This window comes from Haemaphysalis longicornis, unplaced genomic scaffold, assembly GCF_048455015.1.
Source record: "Haemaphysalis longicornis isolate Haplotype H1 unplaced genomic scaffold, Haemaphysalis longicornis Haplotype H1 scaffold_6, whole genome shotgun sequence".
Taxonomy (NCBI): domain Eukaryota; kingdom Metazoa; phylum Arthropoda; class Arachnida; order Ixodida; family Ixodidae; genus Haemaphysalis; species Haemaphysalis longicornis.
The window spans coordinates 28,534,909-28,562,381 of record NW_027526407.1 but is presented as its reverse complement, the minus strand read 5'-3'; the positions used below and the strand labels follow the sequence as shown (position 1 = coordinate 28,562,381).

At 49.8% G+C, this 27,473-nt stretch overlaps 2 protein-coding genes across 3 annotated transcripts in view; both read left to right on the top strand.

Moving 5' to 3' along the window:
* Positions 1-27,473, top strand: part of LOC144142389 (uncharacterized) — a 462,336-nt gene that overhangs the window by 164,189 nt on the left and 270,674 nt on the right. The gene's annotated exons all lie outside the window — the stretch shown is intronic.
* LOC144142388 (uncharacterized) lies at positions 1,977-27,473 on the top strand. 2 transcript variants are annotated; one of them, XM_077673868.1, is made up of 5 exons: positions 1,977-2,634; positions 2,707-2,802; positions 14,919-15,017; positions 15,158-15,344; positions 22,133-27,473. In XM_077673868.1, the coding sequence occupies exons 1-5, from the start codon at positions 2,526-2,528 to the stop codon at positions 23,106-23,108; spliced, it is 1,467 nt and encodes a 488-aa protein (XP_077529994.1). In that variant the 5' UTR covers positions 1,977-2,525; the 3' UTR covers positions 23,109-27,473. The 2 variants fall into 2 exon arrangements, with proteins under 2 accessions (XP_077529994.1, XP_077529995.1); XM_077673869.1 differs by lacking the exon at positions 14,919-15,017 and having other exon boundaries at positions 1,978-2,634.

Below are 27,473 nucleotides of genomic sequence, written 5' to 3'. Positions count from 1 at the left end.
TCATTACTGCTGCATTTCGTCTCCCTTTCAGTTTGAGGTGTTCTTCATGGGCATTCAGGTAGCCTTTTCCTTCATTAAGCCAGATCCCCAAGTATTTGTACTTACTTAGTAATGGTATGGCTTCCTGTTGAATTCTTATTGGTGCTGTATGAGCTTCCTCGTTGAACATCATGACTCCAGATTTCTGTGGGTTAAAATGTAAGCCTAGGTACGTTGCCTCATCCCCACAAATGTCGGCCAGTTTTTGAAGGTCTTCCGCATTATCTGCCAGCAACACTATATCGTCCGCGTACATCAATCCCAAAATCCATTGCTCCACCAACTCTCCATTGCTTCGGTACGACAAGTCAAAGCCTAATCCACTCTCCTCCAATCGTCTTTCCATTCCTCTAATGTACAGTGTGAACAGCAATGGCGAAAGGGGGCACCCCTGTTTTAAACCTCTTCGAATGTACACGGGCTCTGTGCCTGTACGTCCTTCCCATGTAATATGCGCCTTGTTATCCTCATATATTGCCCTTAGCAGCCCCACAAATACTGACCCAATCCCCTCTTCTTCCAGTATATGCCACAGCAATCCCCTATCTACGTTGTCATAGGCTCCATTTATGTCCAGAAACAGTAGCCATGTTGGTCTGCCCTGTGCTGCCGAAATTTCGATGGTCTGGGTTATTACGAAAATATTGTCTTCTAAGCGTCGACCCGGCCTAAATCCATTTTGCAGTTCCCCTAAAATACCGTTACTTTCCACCCACTTCAACAACTCGACTTTGATGGCTTGTATAGCTAATCTATAGAGCACTGACGTGACTGTAATCGGCCTGTAAGAGCTCGCCTTGTCCTTCTCTCCCTTGCCTTTATAAATCAAACTCATTCTGCTTTCGCGCCATTGCGTGGGAATCCTCTCGGATTTTATAGCGCGCTCAATGGCTCTATACAAGTGCGTCTTTCCCGCTGGTCCCAAATGGTTGATAATCTCTATTGGGATACCATCCGGTCCTGTTGCCGTACTTTTGGGAACACTGTGTTCTGCCTTTTTCCAATCCAAAAATTCGATATTGAATTTTTTATCTGTCGCTCTTCTATTGGCCACTTGTGTCCGGGTAGCCGATATCTCGCGTGTTTGGCCCGTGTTTGACTACACAATCAAAGGCAGGGGTGACTTACACGCACAAGAAGCGTATCCGCTGTCGGCAGCACAAGATGCTCCTGTAGAAACTGACGATGTTTCCTGGAGTCCACAGTGCCGTTAAGATCACAACCACTGCCTCGGGCGCTGGCCATGAAAAGCCCAGACATGTCCAGCTTGTCTTGTCACGACCCATGAAAATAACACAATTAAAAACGCAAACAAAAAAAAAACTTAGTACATTGTTTGCGGACTGCAAAAAAGGAATGCGCCAGAACGCTGAAAAAAGCTTGCAATAATAAAATAGATACACAATTTTCTGTTCCAAGCAAGCAAATTGGCTGTAGACGACAAAATATTTCAACCATTTTCAATCTCTGTTATGTTTATGTCGACACATTGCGTGTCTCGCTCTGCTAGTGGTAGGTCGACTGGATGCAGACGACAAATGTTCGAAAGAGACAATCGAACCCTTGATTGAACCATTGCTGGTAAACTGATAAGACTGGACTGAAAAGGGCACAATAATTTTCTTCAATGCCTTAAACACAATACCAGAGTCCTTCAATGCTTTTGAGGGACACTTATAATATCAAATCGTAATGTTCGCATGCATTGACACTAGCCCCCATAACAAAGTAGTGCAAAACGGAAACCGAAACTGGCAAGCTTAAAATAATCGTCCTAAAATAAAGTCCTCTCATAGCGAAAGCACGCAAAGGTACTTTAACTAAGAATTTTATATGCCTTTTCTTTATCTGATATGTTTTCTCGCTTAATAAATCAATTTGGTCTGAGAATATAGAGGAAATAGGGCCGACGCTGGCGAGGCAGTCCGCCGACACTGTACGAAAAGGTACAAACATGGTACAAAGGTACAAACGTGACGTTGGTAGAACAAACAAACAATCTTGACGTAGGAACTCGGGCTGCTCGGGCCGAGCAGGCAGCTGGCGTTCGGTGCGGTTTTGATTTTTCTGCGGCGGCCAAGTGTCCTTTTGTGATTTTTCTTCGTCTATATTGTAACTATTCTGGGGTTCGGTTGTCCACCAATGAACGCTTGAGTGCAGCAACAAGCTGCTGTGTCTGTTGACACTTCCGCGGCCGCTCAGCCGCAACTTCCCAAGAAACCTGCCCCAGCACGTGTCAGTAGTTGTGAAGTATCCACCGGCTTCGCGAAGACATCGCTTGTGCTTGCCGCGCAAGTTTGTAACAATGCTGCCGTGAACTAACTTTAAATGATGAAGATCCCCTCCTGTCAACGGTGACTGCAGAGCCGTCGGTCAACCCCGCATGTTTTTCTCGTACACGCTTCAGGCTCGCATTCATTTCGCGTGCCCTTAAAGTCGCCTTGGATGTGGCGCACGATCGACACGCGCGTAACTTGTTCTACGTCATGGCAAGACGCATGGACTCGACAGTCGGCTACGCTTCCTGCGGTGGGGTGGCAACTTGCAGCCAAGCGACGCAAGCCGCTGCCGTCGCCGTCGGTAAATGGTCACAAGGTGAGCTACTCATTCGGCCGTGTTGATTGTCAATGACACAACTGCCCCACCTCTTTATTTACTTTGCCGCAGCTACTCAGTGCAACGGCTCCTCCTGTTTGACTCGGGCAACGCAGACGGCTGTCGCCCTCAAGTGTTCGGGGTCCCAGACGGAGGCGAGGATTTCAGGTTTGATTCTAGTGGTACTTCATAGTCAGCATGCGCAGTACGCTGAAAAAAAAAAAAAAAAATTGGCTCCAATCCACGCTGTGAAGGTTATTGGAAAGCAAAGCTTTAAACAACACCCACAACAATTGCCCATGCGACGTCACTTGAATTCACACACGACCCACGGCGTCTTTCGAAGGGTGAGACAGCGGAACCTAGCCATCCTGATGTGCTAGCTCGGGGCTACACCACCGCGTGGCACAAGCGCAGACACCGAAACAGTTCGGCATGTGAGAGCTTAGTGATTCCCATTTACATCGATTTAAACAAGTTAGTTTAGCGGGTTTGAGAATTCTGAGAAAGCTGAGGGAACTCTTATAATCGCTATTTAGCAGAAGCAGTTGCTCCTTTCGCCTTTTGCAGTACCTCTTAAAACACAACCGAATTGGTAGCACTTCTCTAGCGTCCAGATGTCTGTATGTGGTTTCTACATTTTGTTTTCCCGCCCTTCAAACCAGTCCTTAAAGGAGCCATGCAGACAAAATACGAATTTGTTTAATGGAAAAATTTCGTGTTTTATAGTGTCCCCAGCGCTTGTTCGAATGCAAACGATGCTTTTTTCACTGAGAAATTAATTTAAGTAAAAATCATGATTTTCCGCCTAAATCGTGTGTTCTTTGGTCTGCAATGACATCACTTGAAACTGCTCTGCAGCCGATTGGGAAGCCTTGGTTACCGTTAGCGAACCTAGATGGCGCCACCATACCGTGAGCCTTGTTCGTTTTTTTTGTTCGCCTTTTTGTTCTTCACTTAGTGTTGTATCTGCTCCCTCTTTTCCTTTTTTTTCTTTGCTGTTTGCGTCCTGTCACTTCATTCATAGTTCTTTGTTCTGCAGTGATGTTTTTGATTTGTTTTCTCTTTTTACTTAGCCCATTGTTCCTTGTTCTTTAGTGCTTTTTTGTTTTCATGTTTGGTCTGGGTGACCCTATTCTGAGGCCCCCGCCCGCTTCAAAGGGAACGACCGTCAAGTATCTATCTATCTATCTATCCTAAGGTTTGGCTCGGTTGCGTCGGTGAGTCGTGCGTGGGTGTGACGGTGTGAGTCGTGTTTGACACAACGTCGTGTTTGACAACCCCGTATATGACACAAACACGCGCGGACGCGCGGTGAGTCAACGCGGCGTCAACGGCAACGGCGTCAACGCGAGCAGCGTCCGGGAAGTGCAGCATGCGTCGGCGGCTCCGTGTACGCCGTGTAAGACACAAGCTCCCTGTATGACTCCCACACATCATGGAATCCGGAAAGTAAGCCAGCAGTTATTCGGTGCACGCTTTCGTGGGGTTGTAACTTCCCACTGTGCAGATAGCGGACTGGTGACAGCCCCACTTCAACCTAATCCAGCTAAAATACGAGCTGTACGTCAGGCTTAGATGGGCATCGGAGATCATGGAGCCATGGAGAGTTTTACCCCCGAGACGGTGACAGCGCCATCTCACGACAAACTAATGCACCTCCAAGCGCGGATCGCCGCCCACCCCAGGTGCTAGCGCTGAAAGTCAGAGGTCGCGACAGGGCAACCCACAGTAAAGTTCCTAGCAAGCGGGCCGCATCGGTACAATGCATAACAAGGGAAGCTGCTCTCCCGCACCGTGCCCCGCCCAGTCGGATTAGGAGCGGTCACCCGGCCCTCCCGCTCACCCTCCGTCCCCCTACAGCGCTCGTTCCCACCAACCGTTCTCCCTCCACCTAAAGTGACATGGGGGCCGACGCAGCAGACAGCGACGGCCACTCCGTGAACGAAGCCCTCAGCATCCAGTGCGACACCTGTGGCCGGTGGGTGTATTTGGATGAAACGCCGTATAAAGACATGAAGGCTGCGGCAGATGGCGGTGATTTCAGCCGTAGAATATGCAGGAAGATAGCCGAGATTACTGAACAGATGCAAGTGGGAGAATGCCAACAGTGCTCCGCTCTTGGCCACAGAGTGGCGACTTTAGAGGGCATTGTTAACGAGATGGCCGCTAAACTGCAGCAGCAGGAGTCCCCAAAAATCGATGCAGTACCTAGGCAGGATGAACAAGCTACGACCACAGTAGCTAGCCAGGTTGAGCAGGCTGCGACTCAGGCACTAGAAGAACCCGAGGCCGCAGTGCTCAATGAAAGGGTACAGCAGCCAGCGGATCAGCGGAATAACGCTGTTTTAGACAGAGCGGCAGATAAGTCCAATACACAGCCACTACAGCAGGAAACAAACGCTGCACGTGAGAGGTGTCCGCTTGGTGCTGCAGCGCAGACTGTCCCGGCAGCGGAACCAGAACTTTGCGATGGGCAGACCCCTCCCTATGGCCTCAGCGAAATAGGTCACCAAACGGGAATATGCCGTCAGGAAAAACCGAAAACCGGAGACGGGCCTGCAAATGAGCGGAAGGTCCGTACTGGCGGCGACTCCACACAGCCAAAGCGCACCCACAACGTCAGTGGTGGCAAGCGGCGTGGGAGGAACACTGTACAGGTGCTACGGCATACAGAAGAGTGCCCCCCCAGGGGCACAGCACACTAAGAGATGTAGTCGTAATCGGGGACAACAACGTCGGCCTTATGGCTGCAACTGTTGGGGAGGTGGTGGCCGAACCCAATGCCGTAGAAATCATCTACAGCAGGAATACGTCCATGGCAGAGGCGGTTAAGTATGCCACGGAGTACCATGAGCGCACACGTTCCGTTCCTCGCCAGTACATCCTACATGCAGGCCTCCAAGACGTGATTCGGGGCAACCCAGATGAGATGACAAACGCCCTCGATTCTATGCCGACAGGACGCCCAGGGACCCTAACCATCTGCTCTATCCCTGAAATTATGAGCCGCGGAGACGTGACAAGGGCTGCGGTGGTGCTGGCCAATGCTAGAATCAAAAAATGGTGCAGGAAAACGAATAGCCGGTTTCTGAATCTCAACAAGTCAGAGCTGGCTATAAGTTTCGCCAAAGATGGGCTTTCCTACGATGGAGACGGCGCCCAGACAGTTGGTTGCACTGTTGGCAGAGTGGCGAAACGTTTTTTAGACCCAGGCCGTCCCCCAAGGCGCGAATCAGCCACACAAACTTGGACGAAACCCCGGGAGGAGCGCCAGACCAGCAGGCAGCGCAGTACCCCCATATGGAATCCAGAAAACGAAAACGGAAATCACCCCTCTATCCGCAACCAGCAGCAGATGCCACAAGTACCATCTGCACAAACCAACCGAAATGGACGGGAGGAGCGCCAGACCAGCAGGCGGCGCAGTACCCCCAAATGGAATCCGGAAAACGAAAACAGAAGTCACCCCTCTATCCGGAACCAGCAGCAGATGCCACAAGTAACATCTGCACAAACCAACCGAAATGGACGCAAAAAGAACTCGTTGGCGCCACTCATCGAGACCGCACTGGAGAACGTGCTCTCCAGGCAGTGTCCGGGGCGAACTCAGCCATAGTCGAAGTTTGGGAGGAGAGGAACTTTAGGCAGCAATTGGAAAGTGCCTCACAGCGAGAGGGACACCGTGTCTCCCGGCCAATCCCAAGAGAAAGTACCACATCGAGGGAAGGCGTGGAGAAACAGCTGCAAGTAAACCGCTCAACGACCCATGTTTTGCTGCCAAGCACACCAACAGCAGAGACCAGTGGCCACTGTCGCAACAACACGGCACCACGAACTCATAACAACCAGCACGCCAGCCCCAAGACACGCAAAACTGCGAAGCGCCCACGCAGACGCAAAAAAGCGAGAAGTACGGTCGTGGGGTTCCTGAACATACATGGTGGCAGAAGGCATGCTAGGTGGGAGGAACTATATCAGGTGCTACAGGAGGAAAGAGTGTCTCTATATGCCATAGCCGAGACCCATTTACGGGACCTGGAGGAACCGCCGCTCCATCCGGACTGGAGCTGGGCTGGCTATAACCGATCAAACACTTCCCGGAAAAGGGGTGGTGTCGGCTTCTTGTGGCACAGGGAGCGGTCGTGGGAACCGCTAAATGGAGCATGCGAGAACCACAAATGGGTGACGGGGCATATACACAACGCCGAAGTGATTGCGTGTGTGGTGTACCTCGGGGTGTCACATGAACACTACTCCGAAAACGTGGGCATTGCGCGATGCATAAGGGACGATATCCAGCGCTGGGGCAGAGACAAAGAAGTCCTACTGTTGGGGGACTTTAACGGCCACATACAAGAACTGGATGGTTACCTTGACCACAACGGCGGCCTTATGCAGGCACTAGCTGAAGACCTCGAGCTTGAGGTTGTCAACCTGCGTGCGGACTGCGAGGGGACAATCACCTGGTGTGCCCGCGGCAGCAGCACAAGCATCGACTACGCGCTGATTTCGCCGGGCCTCAGCAAGATGCTGCATGCGGCGCATATCGACAAGGAAGGCCGGTACAGCTTGGGCAGCGACCACAATAGAATCAAACTCGAGTTTGATGCATCACCATGGCGCCGGAAAAAGACGGAACGCAGAAAACCAGCTTCACGGTACCTGCCTGTCGCAGCGTATGAGGAAGTGGCCAAGGAGTTCGAAGACAGCGCCAGGCGCCGGGCTGCGACGACATACGAAGAGTACGTCGAGGAGCTCCGGCGAATCATGCGCAAGCATGAAAAGAGAGTCCACTCCCGAGGAGGACCCCGTAGAAAAAGGTGGTGGGACAATGACGTACAAGCTGCACTACGGGCTCGACGGCTGGCTAACCGGAAACACCGGCAGGCGGTCAAGACGCTGAGCAAGGAGGAGGCCCAGGAAGCCTGGAAGGATTATCTGCTCAGAAAGCACGAGATGCAAGTCGTGACGCAGCGAAAGATAGCGGAAGCGGACAACCGCAAGCTACAGGACATAAAATCAGCGGGAAAAGGGGCGACGGCAAAATTCTGGTCGTACGTATCATCACTGGACAGGAGAGCTTCAGCAGCTGAAATCCGTGAGGAAGACTCCGGTGCGGTGACGGATAACCTACAGCGACACCTCACTGAACACATCCGCCGTCTCTACGCGGCGCCAAAAGAGACGGACTGTAGTGCCAGCCCTCCAGATGCGTCGGGAGGTGCCAGCGCAGCAACAGGATACCTGAGCCACTTGGAATGGACAGTGTCGCGGCTAGCGCTGGACAAGGCAATCAGCCACATCAGCCCAGGCACAGCCCAAGGCCTCGACGGAATCCCAGCCGGCATCGTGAAGATCCTCGGAGACCAGGCAAGAGAGCAGCTGGCCGATATCTATAGTGGCATACTCGCTGGCCAGCCAATACCAGCAGACTGGACCCGAGGCAGGGTAATTTTGACCCATAAGAAAGGCGGGGACAAAGTACTACTGAGTGACCACCGTCCACTGACCATCACCAGTGTACTTGTACAGGGTGTTTGCTCAAGTCCTAAAGGCATGGATGGTTGCCTGGGCGGAGACTGGCAAACACCTGAGCGAACTGCAAAATGGCTTCCGGCACGACCGCAGGCTTGAAGACAACCTGTTCGTCCTCACACAGTGCATTGAAATCGCGCGAAGCAAGGGACGTGAGCTCATGAGCTGCTTCCTCGACGTGTCAAAGGCATACGACAATGTGCCCCACGACACACTGCTGCGCTTCCTCCAGGCCCTTGAAATGCCACCCACGTGGGTAGATGTCCTGCACCGCCTGTATACTAACAACACTGTAGTAGCAACAGTGAATGGTGCTGTGTCAGACGAGGTACCGGTCCAGAAGGGGCTGAAACAAGGATGCCCACTCTCACCACTCCTGTACATGCTCTACACGGCACCTTTGGAACGCAATCTCCTGCAGGCTGACCTCGGTTTCAGACTGGAGTATTCTACCGAGGGACTGAAGAGCCAGTGTTTCCTCCCCGGTCTCGTCTTTGCGGATGATATTGTGCTGCTGGCGAGCACCTCGGAGGAGCTCCAGAGACTGGTGGACATCTGCGCGGACACGCTCGCAAGGCTGGGGCTCTGCTTCAACGCGAATAAATCAGCAGTGTTGTGCTTCGCGGGCGACAAGGACGCAGAACCGGCAATACGGTTGCCTTGTGGGGATCCAATCGTACAGCATACCAAATACCGGTACTTAGGGGTACACCTTAGTACGGAAGCGAAGTACCTCACAGCCCATGAGGACCACCTGAGGCAAGCGTCCAAGAGAGCCAGCACCGTCCTACGCCTACGGTGCCTGTGGGGATTTAATCGTTTCCTGATGGTGCGGGAGCTATGGAAGTCAGTGCACGTCCCGGCGCTTACTTTTGCCAACACTGTGATTTGCCTGACGTCTCCAACACGTGAGTGGCTGGAGCGCGGCCAGCGCGCTGTCGGGCGCCTGGCCCCCGGCTGCCACGGGCGCGTAGCCAACGAAGCCATCCAGGGGGAGCTGGGTTGGTCTACATTTGAGGCGCGAGAGGCTCACAGCAAGCTGGCCTACGATGGCAGGCTCTGCCTAATGGCCACACCGTTGGGCACGCCGGGTCTTTGCATACGTGCACCAGAAATGCATACGCACGGCCTGGACCAAACGAGTGCAACACCTGCGAAATAAGTTTGGCTTCTTCGCGAATGAAGTCCGTGCTGACACTGCACGCGGGTGGGCCAGGCTGGTTGGGGCCCAGGTACAACAGCAGGAACAGGAAAGCTGGAGAAAGGCGATGGAGAAAAAAGACACTCTCCAGCTGTACCGACGATGCAAACCGGACATAAAAGTTGAACGGCTGTACGACAACAGTACGGGCAGCGCCTTCCTCTTCGAGGCGCGGGCCGGTGCGCTGCGTACACTGGAATATCGGAGCCGGTTCGACGCATCAGTGACGAGCACGCTCTGCCGGGCCTGCGGGGAGGAGGCTGAGACCACAGAACACGTCGTGCGTTGCTGCCGAAACCTGTTCACCCCGCCGGCAGAGGGCGCTACGCTACCACAGCTCCTAGGATTTGAGCCACTGGAGAACAGCCCCTCTCACGGCGGCTGGGAACAGCAAACCACGGGGGCCTTGGTGACGGTGGCCAAGAAACGCCTGAGCGAGTGGTGGACCATAGTGCGCCGGTAATAAGGCAGCCTGAACTCAACGACAGTGTGTGTGCACGTGAGTCATAGTGCGTGATGGACCGTCACCGTACGCACCGGCTCCCCGGAGAACGAAACTGAGCTCTCCGAAATTGTCCTTTCGTGTGTTTTTTTGTGCAGTTTTTTTTTTTAGGTTTGTGTGTGAACAGTTTATAAGGTCTGGGCACCAATGTTGGAACCCGCCCGATACAAAGGGTACGACCACAGATCATCATCATCATCATCAAGCCCTTTTCTGCCTTTGGTTTGTTTTTGACCGTATTTCAACCTGCCTTGTTTTTGTTCAGGGAGAAAATAATTGTTTGTGAAACATCGTGCTCCCTCGACAAATATGGTCACGGAGGACACCGTTGCTTGTGTCAATTGACAAGTGTTGTCTGAGACAACCCCGAAGCCTTGCCCGCAGTCCTGTGTGCAGCTAAACCAAGCATAGTGCGCGCAATACCAACAGCAGTATGCATCGGTACTTCTAAGTTTACGTGTGCTTTCGTAACTTCCACTGTTTGTCCCACCATTCTTACGGCTTTCAAAAGAATGTGCCCTAAATTTAAGCACAAATACTCGTTCGGCAAGCTTATAGTGCTGCCTAATTTGCATTTACTTGCCACCCTCTGCCTATCGCAGAGCTGGCTGGTATGACATCAAGGTTCTGTTGCAGGAAATGAGCTAGTGGGTCGCATGGCCATTCCCTTTTTTCCTAATGGACCTCTCCCGGTGTATGTCACGCGGCGGCCGTGACGTCGCGGAAAGCGCACATGCTGTGTGTGGCCGGGAGGGTGGTTGGCAAAACATTCGGACCGGCGCGCGGGGCTTATGCAGTGAGGCTGCATTAGACGCGTGCAAAAGTGGAGTTTTTGTTTACGTGTTAGCTTTTCTGATGCCGGTGGGCTGCTGTGCTCTCGGCTACGCAAATTTTGCGAGCAAAATCAGCGGCATCAGACTTTTCGGAGTCCCCAAAAAGGTAAATTCGGCGTGTATTGTGGATGCGCGCAATGTGCCGAAGAGGCTGGCAGCCAAAGCAGCGACATAGTCTGCTCTTACTTGTAGCAACATTTCCCATTCTCGAACTTCAGCTGTTCTCCAAAGCACAGTCATACCGTCTACATTGGCAGTCTGCGCTGATTCGTGCCATGAAATGATACTGTTTATCAACCATCTGCTATCATGCAGCACCAGCAAAAATTTGGTCAAGTGAAATAGTGCCGGGGGTAGGGGGCAGACGGAAATTTTCTTGCTGCGAAATATTGTCATGTTTTCAGGAGGTAGAGCACTGTATTAAAAACAATGAATGCCTAACCTGCTTAGGCGACGCGAAATCATTGTTTCGACGAGGGATCCGCGATTGCTGCCTGATGCACAACGACAAGTTTGGTCTTTTGTTATGGGGGATCTGTTCAAGACGAACGAAATTCATTGCTTGTAAGTGCATAAATTTTTACCTTGATCAATTATATTCTGCCTTGAGGATGCAGCTAAACAGAGATGCTTGCCGTGCTCACATGTGGCATCGTGCCTTCGGCGCAAGATGGGCTGCTCACGCGACTCGAAAAATGTGTTTGCCCTTAGCGAACAGACTCAGTGAATGTATTCATTTGTTGCGGTCTCCCAACGCTGGCGTATGCAGTGGGCGTACAAGGACACTAACTTTAACTGTCATGAAATAATGACTACCGAAAATATGTGGCTGCTATGTTACTCGCACAATGACGATGAATCATTTCGAGATTTCACTGGGGAAACAATTGGTCAATCACGTAGAGAACGACATCATCGCGATATTTTTATTGAAATAATTTTTGCCTTTTGTCTTCAATTTTTGTTTCGCTGCTGCTTATTTTACTTTTTAATCCTTTCATGCTTTACCTTTCCTTTTTCCCCTCGACATGAAATCATCGTGTGTACGCCACTGTCTCCGGGCGACGCAAAGAGACCAAGAACAGGGAGCGTTTACGCTGCCTGAGGCACCGCGCTTGGCTTAAGCGTACCTCGAAAGCAACAATAAATTAGCTTTCCTTGGTATGTGTCCGAACACAAAGCATCTTAAAAAACATTCTTGGAATGCGTCGCAACAGCACCAACCTTCAGAATGACTCGTTTAGGCTGTTCTGTCGCGCACTGATTATCCGAAAGCGTCGCCCTTCAGTTGACCCTACAGTAAACGAAAGTGTTGTGGAGGTTGTAGATGTGGAAAGCTACATGGAGGTGCCACGGCCACAGCTAGGATAGCGGCCAGTGATGGCCCGAACCTACGGCACATCGTTCCTTTCGGGCGCCACGCGACCAGGCTGGGCAGGCGGCACAGGTGCATTCTGCCAACCGCCACCGCACTTCGCGGCCGCCAGCAGGCGCCACCCGTCGCGCACGTGCGCTTCATGACGTCACGTTGTTTACATACAGGGAGAGGTCCATTATGTAGCCTATCTGAGCGAAGTTTACGTTAAAAGTAGTGTCAGTATGATTCTAACGAGGCAATCTGTTGAATGAAACAAACTTGCAGTTTCTCTTCATGGCTCCTTTAACTTATCTTTGCCATACGAACGCATCATTCCATTGGGTCCAGGTTACTCAGGAGGTGCTGTCAAACAAGTTAAGCCGTGCTGAGGAAGCACTCAATGGACGCAAAGCTCCGCCAAAACAGGCCCAAAACAATCGTTGCTAAATTTAGCAGACGACAAAGCGGACAGAATGGTTCCCGGTGATGTGCCCGCCGGCATGCGGGGAACACTGGGTAATAGGTTGTGTTCGCCGCGCCATCTACACTGTGCTCCATGAGTGTTGATTGATTGTGGGGTTTGATGCACCGACGCTACACAGGCGATGAGGCATGCCGTAGGTTAGGGCTCCAGAGTAATTTTGACCACCTGGGGATCTTTAACGTGCGCCGAAATCTCGCACAAACTGGTGTTTTGGCTTTTCGCCCTCACCAGGAAAGTGGCCGCCGCGGCTGGGAATCCAACCCATGTCCTTGGGCTCAGCAGCATAACACCATAGCCACTGAGCCACCGCGGCGGGTGTGCTTCGTGAGTGAAAAACGCCCTCCCCGTCTTCAGCCAGGCTAGGAGTTTCTGGTCCCGCACGCCGCAAAGGAACCGTTGACTGGTAGAGGTAGAAAGCTTTGCTTTAAAATGTTCGGCATGCTCGCTCCACGCTTATTCATGGATCGCAAAAGGGTTTGAGTGAGCTGCTACACAAAAGACGCTTCCAAGTTTCAGGTGATGTTTTAAACCTGGTTTTTTTTTTATATCAGTTGTGAACCCAGTCTCAGAACAGTTGCCAGGTGCGTGCAACGTAACGTGCCGCCGTCACGATTCACTGTCGCCTTCAAAACTGGGTCAACTGCGACAGTGTTATGAGCCTGCTAGTCAAGCGCATGGGAGGCATTGTGGCTTCTAAGGAAACAGCGCTCCGAACAAAACGAAGAACATGGCTATGCACACACAGTGACTTTACTGTTTTTTATGTTGGTGTGCAAGACGCCCCACACCAAAATGTTGCAGCTACTACAAGTACATCGTTGGAGGCTGACGAAGGGGAACCAGAAGTCCTCTCACATGTGCCCAGAATTCCACCAAACATCCCACATGCTACTCATTCACACAAAATGATTATAAGTCGAAACATGTTTTGCACTGCCACACGCAGGCCACCCCAGATTAACTTCTCTTACAAAAAGAAGTCTGTGGGCAGATTCCTTTTAGCGGAATCAGGGTTAGTGGGGCAGCCTTGAGTTCACTTCCTTTCAGTGCAGCAGCAGTCGGCACCAGAGCTGCACTGAAGGCCCCACTGCAGGCTGTCTTGAGTGAAGAGGGTGCAATGTTACGTGGCAGTGCTTGGGTGAGTGCCCATGTTCGTTGCTCACGTTGTCCTCCTCATTTGGAGCTGCACCCATTTTACTCACGCCCCAAACCGACTTGCTAAACAGCACGCCTCGGTGGGCAGCATTTCTACATATAAAATATTTTCAAGTAACGGTTAATTATTGGGACAGCTACTGGTTTCTGTTTCTGGTTTCTGTCTTGCTTCCATTTCTGTGCTTAGATGAAAATTGCCCCCCCTTATCACGACCACAAATGCAACGCACTTGGGAAAGGTCACCTAGTGGAAAAAGGGGAGTGAGATAGCTCCTAAGCTGTGTATGGTGGGAAACATTTAGAGCTGCGTTACAAAGACGTTTTTATTGTGAGAGGGCATTAGTGCATACTGTGATGTGAGAAAGGGGCCTTAACAGGGCGCAGTGCAAAGCAATCTTGCACTTGCAACACCCTGTGACAGTGTTTGAGGTGGCACGACCACGGGGCTGCACGCTCAGGTGCAGCGGCTCTCACCACATTGTTCCGCCACAACTTTCCTCAGAGGGGGAATCTGTAGGAAAGAGAGCAGGTTGATGGCATAGGTAGCTGTAGGAGTTGTCGCGGAGTTTCCTCCGCAGGAGACTGCTAAGCACTGCCTCTGTATGAGCACCGGTACAGTTATGCTTTCATCGATGCTTACTGTCCCAGCAATTGCAAGGCAGCGCTTTAAAATAGCCCTCTGTAAACAAATGCAGTATAAGCTACTGTTAATGAGCAGTGTCATTTTTCATTGCTTTGGGTGCAAATGGCCAGCGGTGTGCCGTTACGTCGCTGTTTTTGCAGACGTGCCAAAACAGTTGCCTGCCTTGTGTCAGCCCCGCCGCCAAAGGCCATTGTGGCTATTGTCGTGCTTTGTTGGTGGGGCCCGATGTCTTCTGCCTGCAGGGAGGACCGCCCCTGTGGAGGTAGTCTCAAAGCAAGCAGAGCATCCAATGTCTCTGTATGGGCTGAAATGGGTTAGGCCTAGTGATTTCACTAGTGACGTTGGTGACCACTTTAGTGTTGTTTTTGTCTGCATGCTCAGCTCTCATTCTGCGTGTGGGACTTTGTTTTTGCTGAGTGCTCTTTTCTTACAAGCGCCGCGGCTGCCTGCATCAGATTCCGTGCAGTGCCGTGCCACTGGTTGCTGAGCTGCATATGCTACAAATCACATTGCTGTCGATGTGAGGCAGGGCCCAACCGGTAGTGCTTCCCCACTTTGCCCCTATATGCAGCCAAAATGCTTTCCAAGGGACGGTGGCCATTCATACTTCGGGCACAGTTAGCTGATATAAGCGGAAGAAACAAACTGTATTACAAAATAAACCGCACAGGTAGGTGTCAGCACTCTGTTAAAAATTGCAGTGGTCGTAGTAGGCACATTTTGACACCTCCTTTCTTGTCTGCTGTGATATCAAAGCGTACTTCAACACAGTGGCCCTTTCTCTCGCTGCCCTGCCCCCTTTTTCTTTAGCCCGTGCAGCTGCGGATGCTGGCGTTCTTGTCCCTGGATCCAGGGCCTCCTGCAAGACGTGTGGCAGATTCTTTGTCTCCCAACCCGTCGCAGACAAGCACTGGCGATTGGTGCATGCGGCCGAGCCACTGGTCCGGCCAGCAGGGAAGTACCCCTGCTCCTACTGCCCCTTCTCTAGTGACACACTGTGAGTTGACACGCCATGCTTGCTGGGCTGCAGCATTGGGACCACACTCAATCTTCGAGGATTCTCAGGGCAGTGAAACAATGTCTTCATTGTCCGAAACTTGTGTATCACTGAAAACAGCCAGGGTTCTCCCCACGGTGGGCGGGAGTGGAAGTGCTGCCCTCGCTCCACTTCACCGCCTGCTGCCTTCAATGAACCACTCTGCTCCTGTTTGTCTGTGGCACTAAAGACGGCCACTGTGCGAAAGCAATGCCAGTGGCAGCAGGACGCCGCATCTCCTGCGATCCGGTTATGTGAAATGGATCCAGAACAAGTGGCTTTAAAGTGTCCGACTGCCAGCTATGTGCAAATCTGGAGTCAGTGAATGCGTTTTTCAGTTTCTTATTTTCTTTAAGAGCTTCCACTTTTCACAATGCTGCGGCAGCACAATTTTTGCGATTAAAATTTGAAATTCTTGCTATTTTTTGCCCCTGCCCCAATCTCAAAATGTCTGTCTTGAAAATTTCCGGGGAGAACCCTGTTGCCAGTGCATGAAAGGGGTGTGACTTCGGAACCATTTTTAATTGTCATCACCTGCACCTGAAGTAGTTGGTTATGCTTCCTGCATCTACATACATTCCAGAGAGAGAGAGAGAGAGTAAACTTTATTCAGGATCAGGTGGTGGTGATCTGGACAACCCTAGTCCCGGCTGTCTTTGAAGTGCAGAGATCCGGCGCCTACTTGATGTGGGTTACCAGACGGAGCTAATCAGGAAAGCCAGTGAAACTCGGAAGGATGCGCTGTTTTGTTTCTGGGTGGACTGCAGATAGTTCGAGGACAATACGGTACAAAGTACGTGGCTGGAACTAGGATAGCCTCCGCATCAGTGCCATGAAAGTTGAGGACGTGTAATCTGGCCAGGGTGAGTAGGGTGGTGGTTACGGCCTGATGAAGTAGTGTGCCTTGTTGTCTTGTTCGGCGGTGGTGTGGAATAGGAAACTCTCTTCCGTTCAGTTTTATGCCAAATCATCCAATCTACTGCAGGAATGCTTACAATGCTAGAAACAGTCCATTTACACGTCTCAGATGAAAAAATGCTAACTGGTTTCAAGTGGTCCCAGCTCAAGTGGTTTATTAGCCAAATCCCACTTGGGACCAGTTGCTATTGGTCGCAGTCTGGGCTAGTTGCTATTGGTGCAAGTTGGGACCAGCCGCTATTGGTACCAGTTGAAACCACATGCTATTGGTTCCACTTGGGTACCAGCAGCAACTTATTCTAGCTTCTGCTGGTCCCAACTGGAACCAGTATTAAAGTCACTAGTGGTTCCATTGGCTAAGAACTGCACGAAGGCCGGTCGGTTCTTATTTCTGCACACATTTATTGCACCTAGAACAGATCAGGGCTTGCTGGATACCTCTGATGACATTTGAAGGAGGCTGCGCCCCTTTGCGTGACTTAATCACATCCTGGATCTTGGCCAGGACCTCCATGAGGATCGACAGGGTGGGCTGTATGTCTGTGCCTTTCACCTGCCCCCGGTGCTTCAGCGTTGCGGCAAGAGTTAAAATAATGCATGATTAGCATTCATTGGAAGCATCAGAACATCAACACGCCGACGCAACACAGGTGATAAGGGGTGCCGTAGTCGAGGGCTCCGGATTAATTTTGACCACCTGGGGATCTTTAACATGCGCTGATACCTTGTACGCACGGGTGACATCAAAATGTGTGGAAAAGCAGCTGGTGTGTTGCCATTGCTTTCCATTAATGCCATTCCATTAATACCTTGTATAGTTGTGAGAAGTATGCATTAAAATTGGCATCGTTGTTGTTGGGACCTTGCAGGAAGTTTAATAAACGAAATTTGTATTTTGTCTTTGTGGTTTCCGTGAAAGATGCAGCCTGTTCATCAAATGGTATTTTGTCATAGGCAAGTGACCCAATAATGCGAAATGTGGGGCCCCACCCCAGTGTAACGCGACCATTTGACGCTCGTACCAGCGAAAGTAGTGTAGAAGCATCTAGCTGTTCTAGTGTAGAAGCATCCCTTGGGTACGCCGAGGGACCGCCTCGGCAGAGCACACAGCCCTGAGAGACACACACACTCTCGATGCTTCCAGCAGGAACATAACCCGCCCCCGGCGGGAAGCTTGCTTTATTAGCGCACCTCGAGTGCTAGTTTGTCCACTGACCCGACACACTACACTAGCTAGACAGGGAAGCAGAAAACACAGCCACGTTGATATCAGGAGAGAGTGCGGATGCCACAAAAAAAAAAAGGAAGCAGCAGGACAGTTCACTCATTCGCTAAGTCACAATTAAGTCTCATCGGTTTTCGAGCTAGATTGTGTGCTTTGAGCTGCGTACAAAGAGGAACATTAGACTGCCATTGAACTAATCGGTCCATACTTTATTCAGTTTGAAATAACATGGCTTTGGTAACTCGCTCAATTGAATGCCAATCATGAAAGAAGTCTTTTAACAACAAAAAAAATGTTGAAATACTAAAATTAGGAATGACAGTGACATAATATAGACTAGCACTAAAAACAGTTATCAGATTGTTAATTGCACATTAACAATTTAATGATGCAACCAAAGGGCGCAGCAGGCATAACTACAATCCCCTAGTCATGTTGCTAGGCAGTGGGTGGCTTTGGTGGACCTAAGTGCATGACTGGAACTGAACACAAAAACCAGACGAGAGAGGAGAACACACACAACGCAGTGTGTTCTCTTCGTGGCTTCCTGTAAAGGGGCCCTGCAGCACTTACCTTCAACTATTAGTAATGTATTTTGGGGTAAAGTCTATTGGTCTGGCAATCTTCTCCCGCAAGAATTATGAAAATCCGTTCACTATCACCGAAGCTACGTGCAATGAGAAATCGCGCATAATTGTTCTCTCTCAACCCAACCGTGCACAACACGACGAAAGCTGCACGCTCTCTCCTGGAGAGGGTGGCGGCTCACAGCGTTCTCTTCCGTGGCCTTCAAGATATTACAGGCCGGGGAGTTTTCTCCTTTTTTTTTGCATCGTGGAGGGGTCTATTTCCGGTCTGGTGCCACAAAAAAGCAGGCATGGGTACCTGCTCGCGAGCGAGCGCTCGTGCTGGTACGGCGTTTCTGAAGCAACAAACATTTGTTGTCGAGTAGTCTGGTTGAAAGGGAAGTGTTGAGCTCGTCACTCAAACTCCACGCGCACTCAAAAAACAAACGGCAAAACTGTGCCTACAGGTTCAGGCATATAAGAGGTTCGTACACAGCGCAGATGACGGCGGATCGTCACAGGAAATGCGACGAATTAGCCGCGAAGTTGACCTGTGACAGCCAATCAGACAGCCATGGCCTCAATGACGTCGTTTAGGCCATGCCGGAGGTGCATAATGAGGAGAACCGAAGAGAGCATGGTTGGTTTTTCCTCGTCTTTCACAGCGATTTGCGCGCTCACCGCTTCAAGGAGCCATGAAGAGAAAATACAACTTCGTTTAATTTGAAAGAACTAAGATTCAGTATCTCACTCAGCTTCATTACAGCCACAAAAGATGTTTTTTTAACGAAAAAAAGCAAGTATTTAAAAACTTTCAAATTTTGCGCCACAGTGACGTGTTATGAGCAAGGATGACGTCACACGGGCCAACAGTAAAACATAATTTTCAGTGCATTAACTGCACGTTGTGGGCCTCACCTCTGTAATGCAGTGCAGCCTGCCAAGGTGCCCACCATGGGTTCGAGCGAGCCAAGCCGTAAACGGCCGCGGCGGCCCTCGCCACGCGTGCGCAGTCACTCCGTGGAGACGAAGTAGCTCCTCAGAACGTGGTTTTATTCCGGGTAATCCACGGTACAGCAACCAGCCCTGGTATTACACTCCTAGCCCTGGGGCAGAGAGGGGGGTACCCGCCGACCGTACGCTTCAAGCCACAGAGCCCGACGCGCAGGGAGGGTAATCGGCAGGTGTTGGTCCAGTGGCGTAAGCCACCGAAGCGCTGCGGGTGATGGGCCCGGCTATGACCGGAACCGACCACCAGACTGACTGAGAAATCCAACTCCCGGTACGTTCGCCGACCTCACGGAAGTGAGAAAATGGCGGTCGCTCAGGCCGAAGCGAGCGAGCAGCGTGCAAGCACGAAGTACCTGTCGGAGTCGGCACCCAGCCAATCTCCCCCGGGTCCGACCGAAGCGCGCGCCCGCCGCCGCGAGCCCCTCGGCGGGGCCACTACGTCACGCCCCACGTGGCCCACGGACCGGCGCACATTGGTCAGCCCGTACCCCCTTGCAGGGAGAGGGCGCGAGGGGCCATCCTCGCCCCTCGGGGAGAGGGGATCGCGGGCTACGTGCTCGCGTAATTGGGAGTAGTCCCAATTAAGATCCCCACAACGTTAGCGTTCAAGTGATGCGGTCAAATGGAACTAGAGGCCCCATTACAGACGTCCAGTCATGTGTCGTCGCGACAGGTCAGTTAGGTGGCCGCCAATCACACAAACAAGGTTCCGTGGCGTCATATCGGGATGCCTCGGGACTGCTTGTTATCGGGACTAAGCAGTCTTTCTAAAAAACCCAACTTGTACTTTGTCTTCATAGCTCCTTTGTCTATAATATTCACGTGTAATATTTGTCTCAGGTATTTCTGGTAGTGTAAGCTAAGCGTCGTGCAGGTTAACTTGCACTGCTTAAAGAGTGTTGCAGAGTCCCTTTAAGCGGTTGAGCACGTGAAATAAACGTAAATAAATACTTTCAGTGAGGTCATTGCACCTAAAAAAGAGAGAGTAAGCTTTTATACACTGCGAGGCAGGCTGCTTCTCTCACTGTTCAGTCAGCTTGCAGTTTCGTTTTCGAAAAGCATTGGTGCGCAATTAGCGAAGCCATTAACCTACAGCGGTGAGCGCCCCAGCTTCTGCAGGCGATATACCTGGTAGGAAGCAGCTAAAGTGCCTTCATTACAATTGAAAAACGGAACAAGATGCACTGTTGGTGGTTAAGCAAACCATCCGAGCCTCTGGTCTCCCATTCTTTGCGTGTGGAGGAGGAGTAACACTTTATTTAAAATGTTGCTATCAGGGAAGCGTGCCAGTTCGAACGTAATCGCCCATGAAATGAACTTATTGCGGTTGATTAGCTGACCGATCTGCCCGTTCGCCTCGACCCGCCATTGATAATCTAAAAAGTGTCAGTGATGGAAGTGCTGCTCCAATTGCTCCAAACTGGTCCAAGACGAAACTTCTACTCCATGCTGCTCCAAATGATTGTTTTAAGGGATTTTTGCTCCAAACGTGCTCCGAAGGGGCATTTCGAAAGCGTGTGGTAGCACTTCTAACTCTCTGGTGCAAAGCTGAAACTGAAAATAAACTTGTGTCCACTTGTAAACTGAGTTTGCTGCGATGTGTCTGCGCATCTGTAGACGTGGCCTTTATCTGTGATCGTCCATGCCTTTTTTTATGGCTTTACGGCCGCCCTGGGGCATTGCCATGTTGGTCGCAGAGAACATATGAACGGTTTTTTGTGGCGTGTAGTAGTCTTGTTAACGTTGTAGAGTTAGTATTATTCGGCTTTATATTTTTCAAGACATTTTTCTGCAATCATTTTCTTTTACATGCTGCATTGGTCCAACTCCAACGTTGTGGTGTAGCCGAACTACATACACAGACAAACCCGGAAGTTAAAATGTTCAATTTTTTTTAAACGTGACGTGAGGATAATTGTGACTTTGTGGCTTTTGCTCTAATTGTATTAGTTTTTGGCTGCAAATGGAAATGTACCTTTTAAAACTGGGGCAGTTTAGTGATGTGCCTCGAGTATTTTTATCCGAAAGTTCAAGGCAACAGAGACCTTGTTCGGATTTTTGAAATAATGTGCCTACTGCATTTGATCGTTGGCTTTTACATGCAGTTTTACATGCAGTATGGTGCGTAATAAATATTGGTAACTTTAACGGTTTTCTTGTGAATTATATCCACCCTTATACCTGTATTATGGCATATTTTGGCATCTGCTCTAAAGTGGCTTATGGCTGCTCCAAAAGCTGCTCCAAGAAGTAAAATGCCGCTTCCATCACTGAAGCGTGCGTCGCTCTGCCCTTGTTCTGTTTGAGCCAGGGGGAGGAGTGCAGGCTACGACTGCTGGCACGGCTGCCGTGAAGAGTGTTTATTTCACGCTCGGTTCGCTCCGCGTGTGAAAAGATAATGTGAGGTGGCTGTGACCGCTAGAGGAGGCGCCGTCCTGACGGTGCCAGCTGGGAGCCCGGGTCGCCATGCTTGATATTCAAAGTGGCACTTGTTTCTTCGCAAAAGGCTTCACTGGCAGCCGGCTGAATCGGGTCTGGGAATCCAGAGTAGGTGGGCACACCGGCTGCCCTAAAATTCAAATTCGTTTCTCGTTCTGTCGGTGAAAAAATCACAGACGTCAAATACTTGGCTAGAGAAGCGTGCCGTGGCTCCGAGATGTAAAAGCTACCGTTGCCAGCGTTTATGCTGTAGACCGCACCGGAGCTGCCGGTGCTTCACTCCTACTTTGTGATGCAATGGATACGTCACGGAAAAATCAAAGGAAAGGGGGTGAGAGAAATGCCAGCTTTGTTTGCTTGTTTATGAGCAAATAACGCATCGTTGCTTGTTGAACAAAAGTCGAGAGAGCTTACAAACGCTTTCAGCCTTTAGTGTTCCTTTAACAACGGGGAGAATATACAGTGTCCAGGCACTGTACAAACCACTCGTGATCATTGCATCTGAGTTTCTTTTGTAATATTAAGTTTGGTTCACTTGTCAGTGGCTAGTTGCAACTCAAGAATTTTTTCTGTCCCATTTCTTTTGACAGAAAAACTGTTAAGGATCACGAGAATTCCCACACCGGAAACAAGCCCTACTGCTGCCGATTCTGTCCAAAGCGCTACTCTTGCCGGACAAGCCTGGGCACTCATGAGAACGGGCACATCAACAAGGACGCCCACGCCTGCGACATGTGTCACAAATGTTTCTCCACAAAGAGTAGGCTAGAGTCCCATTTGCGCCAGCACACCGGTGAAAAACCTTTCTCCTGCAGATTCTGTTCGAAGCAGTACCATCGGAGGGACAGCCTCAGGTATCACGAAAGAACGCACACTACTGAGGTGCGCCACGTATGCAGCGTTTGTGGCAAATCTTTTACCCGGAAGGTAGACCGGGATGCTCATGAAGTGGCACACAGTGACGTCAAGCCCTTTGCGTGCCAGCTGTGCCCGAACCGGTACACCCGCAAGTGCAGCCTGGTCCTCCACCAAAAGGCGCACACTGTTGGGAAAACCATCACGTGCGGTGTCTGCAAGCGGGCCTTCTTCCGGGCGGCGGAACTTGTTGTTCACGAACGGGTGCACACGGGGGAGAAGCCCTACCCCTGCAAGTTCTGCGAGAAACGCTTTACTCGGAAAGGGGACGTGGTGAACCATGAGCGGGTGCACACAGGGGAGCGGCCATACGAGTGCAAGTTCTGCGAGAAACGCTTTCCTCGGAAAGGGGACGTGGTGAACCATGAGCGGGTGCACACAGGGGAGCGGCCATACGAGTGCAAGTTCTGCGAGAAACGCTTTCCTCGGAAAAGGGACGTGGTGAACCATGAGCGGGTGCACAGAGGGGAGCGGCCATACAAGTGCAAATTGTGCCACAGGTCCTTCTTGGTCATGTCCGCCTTGTGTGCCCACCAGAGGGTGCACACAGACGCCCTACCGTACGCCTGCAAAGTTTGTTCGAAACGGTTCCGGACGAGGCGAACTCTAGTTTCGCACAGAGCACAGCACACCAACCAGGTGATGTGTTAAAGGGACAGAGTTTTCTGGTGTGCATGTGCTTTAGCTCATATGAAAGCCAGAATATAATGAAAGTCAACAGCAACGCATTTCTTAATAAATTGGTGTAAATAATTTTAATTCGACACGAAACTTTCCGAAGGAGAAGAGGTGGCACCATGCAGTGTCTAAACGTTCCACTACCATAAGTACAGTGGAACTCCGTTCATACGTTTTTCACCGGACTGGGAAAACGAAATATAACAAGCAGGAAAGTGCAGCAATGAGGAAACCTTCGAAAATGAACGAAAACAGTGTAGCTTTGACTTGCAACCAGTATTTCTGCAACTTTGGCTTTTGAACGTTAAAAAGCTTGAGAATGTAGGCTTTCCGCCTTTTGTGATTGCTGGAAAACGCCACGCATGGCAACGCAAGGTCCCTAGCAATGTCGACTGTCTTCCGCGCTGGCTGCTTGTCTACTGCGTTTATTACGTCATCCCATTTTTGAGACATCATCAAGGCCCGACAAAGTTCACGGTTGCAAGTTCAACGGTGTTCTCAAAGCTTGAAGCATACAATGGCGACGGGAGTGCGCGCTATTTATGCGGTGGTGCTTTTATGGCAAACAGACACTTCCGGCATTCCGAAGTGAAACTTCCATTCTAAGCACATAAATGATGGTGGTAGCATGGAGTAATATGGGGCCATCTTGTGGTGACAAATTGCACTCGCGTGCGGCTTCATGCAGTCAGTTCCGTAGTCAAGCCTATCCAAGGCTCATCAAACGTCAAAATGGTGGTCCGTCCATGTTGCTCGGGACGGTTCAAAGTGACAGATTGCGACGAATGATCCTGGAACGTACTCAGAGCCACAGCATAACAGGGAGGATTTTAATACATGGGACTCTACGTAAAACGCTGCACTGAGGAACGTAAGGGCGCGCTATACAAATAGATCCGTTGGTTTTAATGCATCATTCAGTAACTGCATAAACAAATAAGAGAGACTGTATTTCGTTATTGTTTTAGCGGGGGACAAGCTTTTTTCATCTCGCGTGCAGTCACGAGGATGCTGCTGTATGGCTCACGCCTGTGGTTGCCAGCATTCCTCTTGGCAGCACACTTAAGCTTGCTAGATCTAAAATTACACTTTCAAATGTTCTATGGCCCTATCAGGGAAGCTGTTTTGGTTCAAAGTGTTCTAAATGGTGCCCTCTCATTCGGGATAGGGTGCATGTACTCCGCAAAACTCAGTTGTCTGTCCCTGTAACTATGCATTTCCCATTCAGCAATGTCAGTGTTAGTAAAGATTGCAAGCACCACCTCTGAGTGATACTAGTTTTTAAGATGTTTTTCTAGCTGGTGTTGGCAACATTTTACATGGCGATAATTGTTCCCCTTCAGGGTTATGTCAAATTTCGTGAAATATATGTGTTTATAAGGATTGTGCAGTGTAGCAACTTGTGTGCCTTTTGAACTTGCTGGCGAGGCTACAGAGCTGCTTTGAAACAGCACTGGTGCTGCACTTCTCACGAGAATGGCCTTTGTTGGAGTAATTTTTGTAGCGTAAGCTACACTGGTCGAGGTTGAGCAGTTTCGCGTAGGCCGTAAAGGGCCGTTCTGAGAAAGCGCGAGGGGCATTGGCTTGGATTGGATTAAAGTGAATTGTGTTGCGTCTTAGCCGTGGCAGATGCACTGGCGCCGGCGCGTGCCCAGGTGTGCGCCTCAGTGGCGGAGTAGCCAAGTCTGACCCTGCATCGGAGCCGCTTTATAGCCGTTTCGCATGGCTCGTGAAGAACCGTCCTTAGCATGCACGAGGAGCACTGACTGGACAGGACTGGACTGGATTGGACCGGATTGCTGAACTTTTGCTAACGCTACATATATCCTGGCAAAGCAGAGCTAAGCCACTACTAATTTTTAGTTGATTTTTGAGTGTGTTGTATTCCTTAATGTTGTCCCCTCTTCCAGGTTCATACTGTTTGTGACCACAGTATCTGATCTGCTTTAGGGTGTTTTTACGAGAGATCGGATAGGTGGGTCCGGTCAGCATTTTTAATGTTGACAAAATGTTTCTATATATAGCTCCTTGTGCACAGGGGAAAACACATGGGAGGTTATTTTGTAAAAAAAAAATCTTCCCTTTCTAAAAAAAATTCCCAAAGCCTGCTCAGATCTCTGGTGCTTTGAGTGGCTCGCGGAAAATTGGAAACTTTTACACTGTAAAACAAAAATTACTGCGGCTATCCCCATAGTTATTTTTATGTGAAGACTTTGCATACTCTCAAAGGATTTCACATAGTCATGTTTGGCTTACGGAGAAAAATCTTTTTAATAGAAATTCCCAAATTAGGAAAAAATTTGGAAATTGCCCAAATGAGGGTCTTTCTCGAATTAATACTGGTCAACCTAAATTTAACTGGGTACGCAGGCAATGATAAGAAATGAAGCACAAGTGCTGACACTACCAACTGGATTTTATTACGCCTCCCCTTGTACATTTGTACCCTCTAGCCACATGGTCCCGGAGCAACATTGCGCAGAAGTAGTTTTTCTTTATTGGTTAACGAAACCGACGCAGTACTGATACAATCGTCGGGGCCCTCTTCAATTTCCATATCGACAACAGGCGCGGAAAGACGTAGACTAAGAAAGAAATACTTCGATGATCTCACGCGCCAGCCTATCGTCGTTTTTATGCATGGTAATGACACCATGGAAGTCAGCTTCACACTTGGGGCAATCTCGGAGGTGCGTGTCAATGTCCTGACGGGACACTTTTTGTTGACGCCTTGACCTTGTGTTCTCGAACTCGGTCATTGATACAACGGCCAGTCTGGCCAATGTAGCTTTTCCCGCACGATAGCGGTAGCCCGTACACAACCCCCTGCACACATGCTGTGTACTTGGTACGGTGGTTGGTTGTGCACTGGCTCGCTATCATTGGCCGGTTGACGCGGCGGCACATGGCATACCCTTTGTTTGGGGCTGAGCACACAACCGTCACCCTTCTCTGGCCGCGATCTTCTTAATGTTGTGCGTTACTCCATGCAGATAGGGCACAACCGCAAGCTTGCTCCTGTCGATGGCCTCTCTAAGACTTTTGGGGACTTTTTTTTTTTTTTTTTTTAAAAAGCAGTGACTCGCAGATCGACACCAGGACCGCATTTGGGTAGCCTGCATTGTGCAGCCTCGAGATTTGTCCCGTGAAGCTCCTCTCCAATTCGTGGCAGCATGACCGGCTTAAAGCTGCCATTCCCAATATTCCTCACACGCAGGAAATAGTTTTGTACGCAGATGACACAAATGTTTTCTTTTCTGGAAGTGCCCTAATGAAACTACAAATAGATGCGAATTGTTGGCTAGGGGAACTCTCTCATTGGCTTTACGCTAATGAATTGCAGTTAAATATACGCAAAACAAAGTACGTTATGTTCAGAGCCCGAAATACACCCCTGACAGAAAATTTTCAACTTTGCTTCCGCAATAACGTAATTCAATCCACTAACACTATTAAATTTTTAGGAGTGTTTTTTAACGAATATTTATCCTGGAATCAACATATCGATCGTATAAAAATAAAATTGTCACGCATAATAGGCGCATTGTGGAAGGTAAGGAACCAAATTCCTGCAAGGTTTAGAACCAGTATATATTCTGCCATGATTCAGTCACATTTGCAGTATTAATGTCTACTAATTTGGGGCACTACAACAGATTCCAATTTGCGTGCACTGTTTCAACTTCAAAAAAGATCTATTAGAGCATTAGAAAACTTAAGATATACGGATAGTGTTGGAGATGTTTGCGCCAAATATGGTATGATCGATGTGTTCCAGCTTCACAAGCGCAAGCTTGCGATGTACATGTATTCACACATAAAGGAAAGTCGAGAGGAGTTTGAACATGCATATCTAACCAGAAATCAGTTTTTCGAATTTAGAACTAGTAAGTACAAAACGCCGAAGATCCGAACCAATTGCGGCTTTCAATGTTTACACCACCTAATTCCTAGTTTCTTGAATAAAAATAAGGACTTAATGGACATAATTGATCAGTGCCCATCTCTTAGTTGCTTCAAGAAATCATTGACTTCGTTTGTATTTTCCGTGTGATGCTGTCTGCTTACGTTTTTGTTTTGCAATGTAACCGCGGTTTTGTATATCATATACGTTTTTTTTTATATATATAATCCCTAGTACCTATTCATACTGTGTGTACTTAGTCTGTGTTTCTATTGTAGTTGACCTTGTTTCTGTTTTCCTGTTATCCAGAATGCATGGAGTCAGGAACCCAGACAGGTGCAGTTTGGCACCTTTTGTTCCTGTTCCTTTAGTTTGCTGTAAGAAAGTGAGAATGCTAATAAAAAAAAGCCCAGTTCAAGGCACTGTACGCCAAA

Bases quoted from the DNA above. Each gene is read 5' to 3' on its own strand.
- LOC144142388 (XM_077673868.1), top strand. From the start codon at position 2,526: ATGGCAAGACGCATGGACTCGACAGTCGGCTACGCTTCCTGCGGTGGG. The intron at 2,635-2,706 runs GTGAGCTACTCA...ACTTTGCCGCAG, and splicing joins CGTCGGTAAATGGTCACAAG to CTACTCAGTGCAACGGCTCC. The intron at 15,018-15,157 runs GTAGGTGTCAGC...CTTTTTCTTTAG, and splicing joins TTACAAAATAAACCGCACAG to CCCGTGCAGCTGCGGATGCT.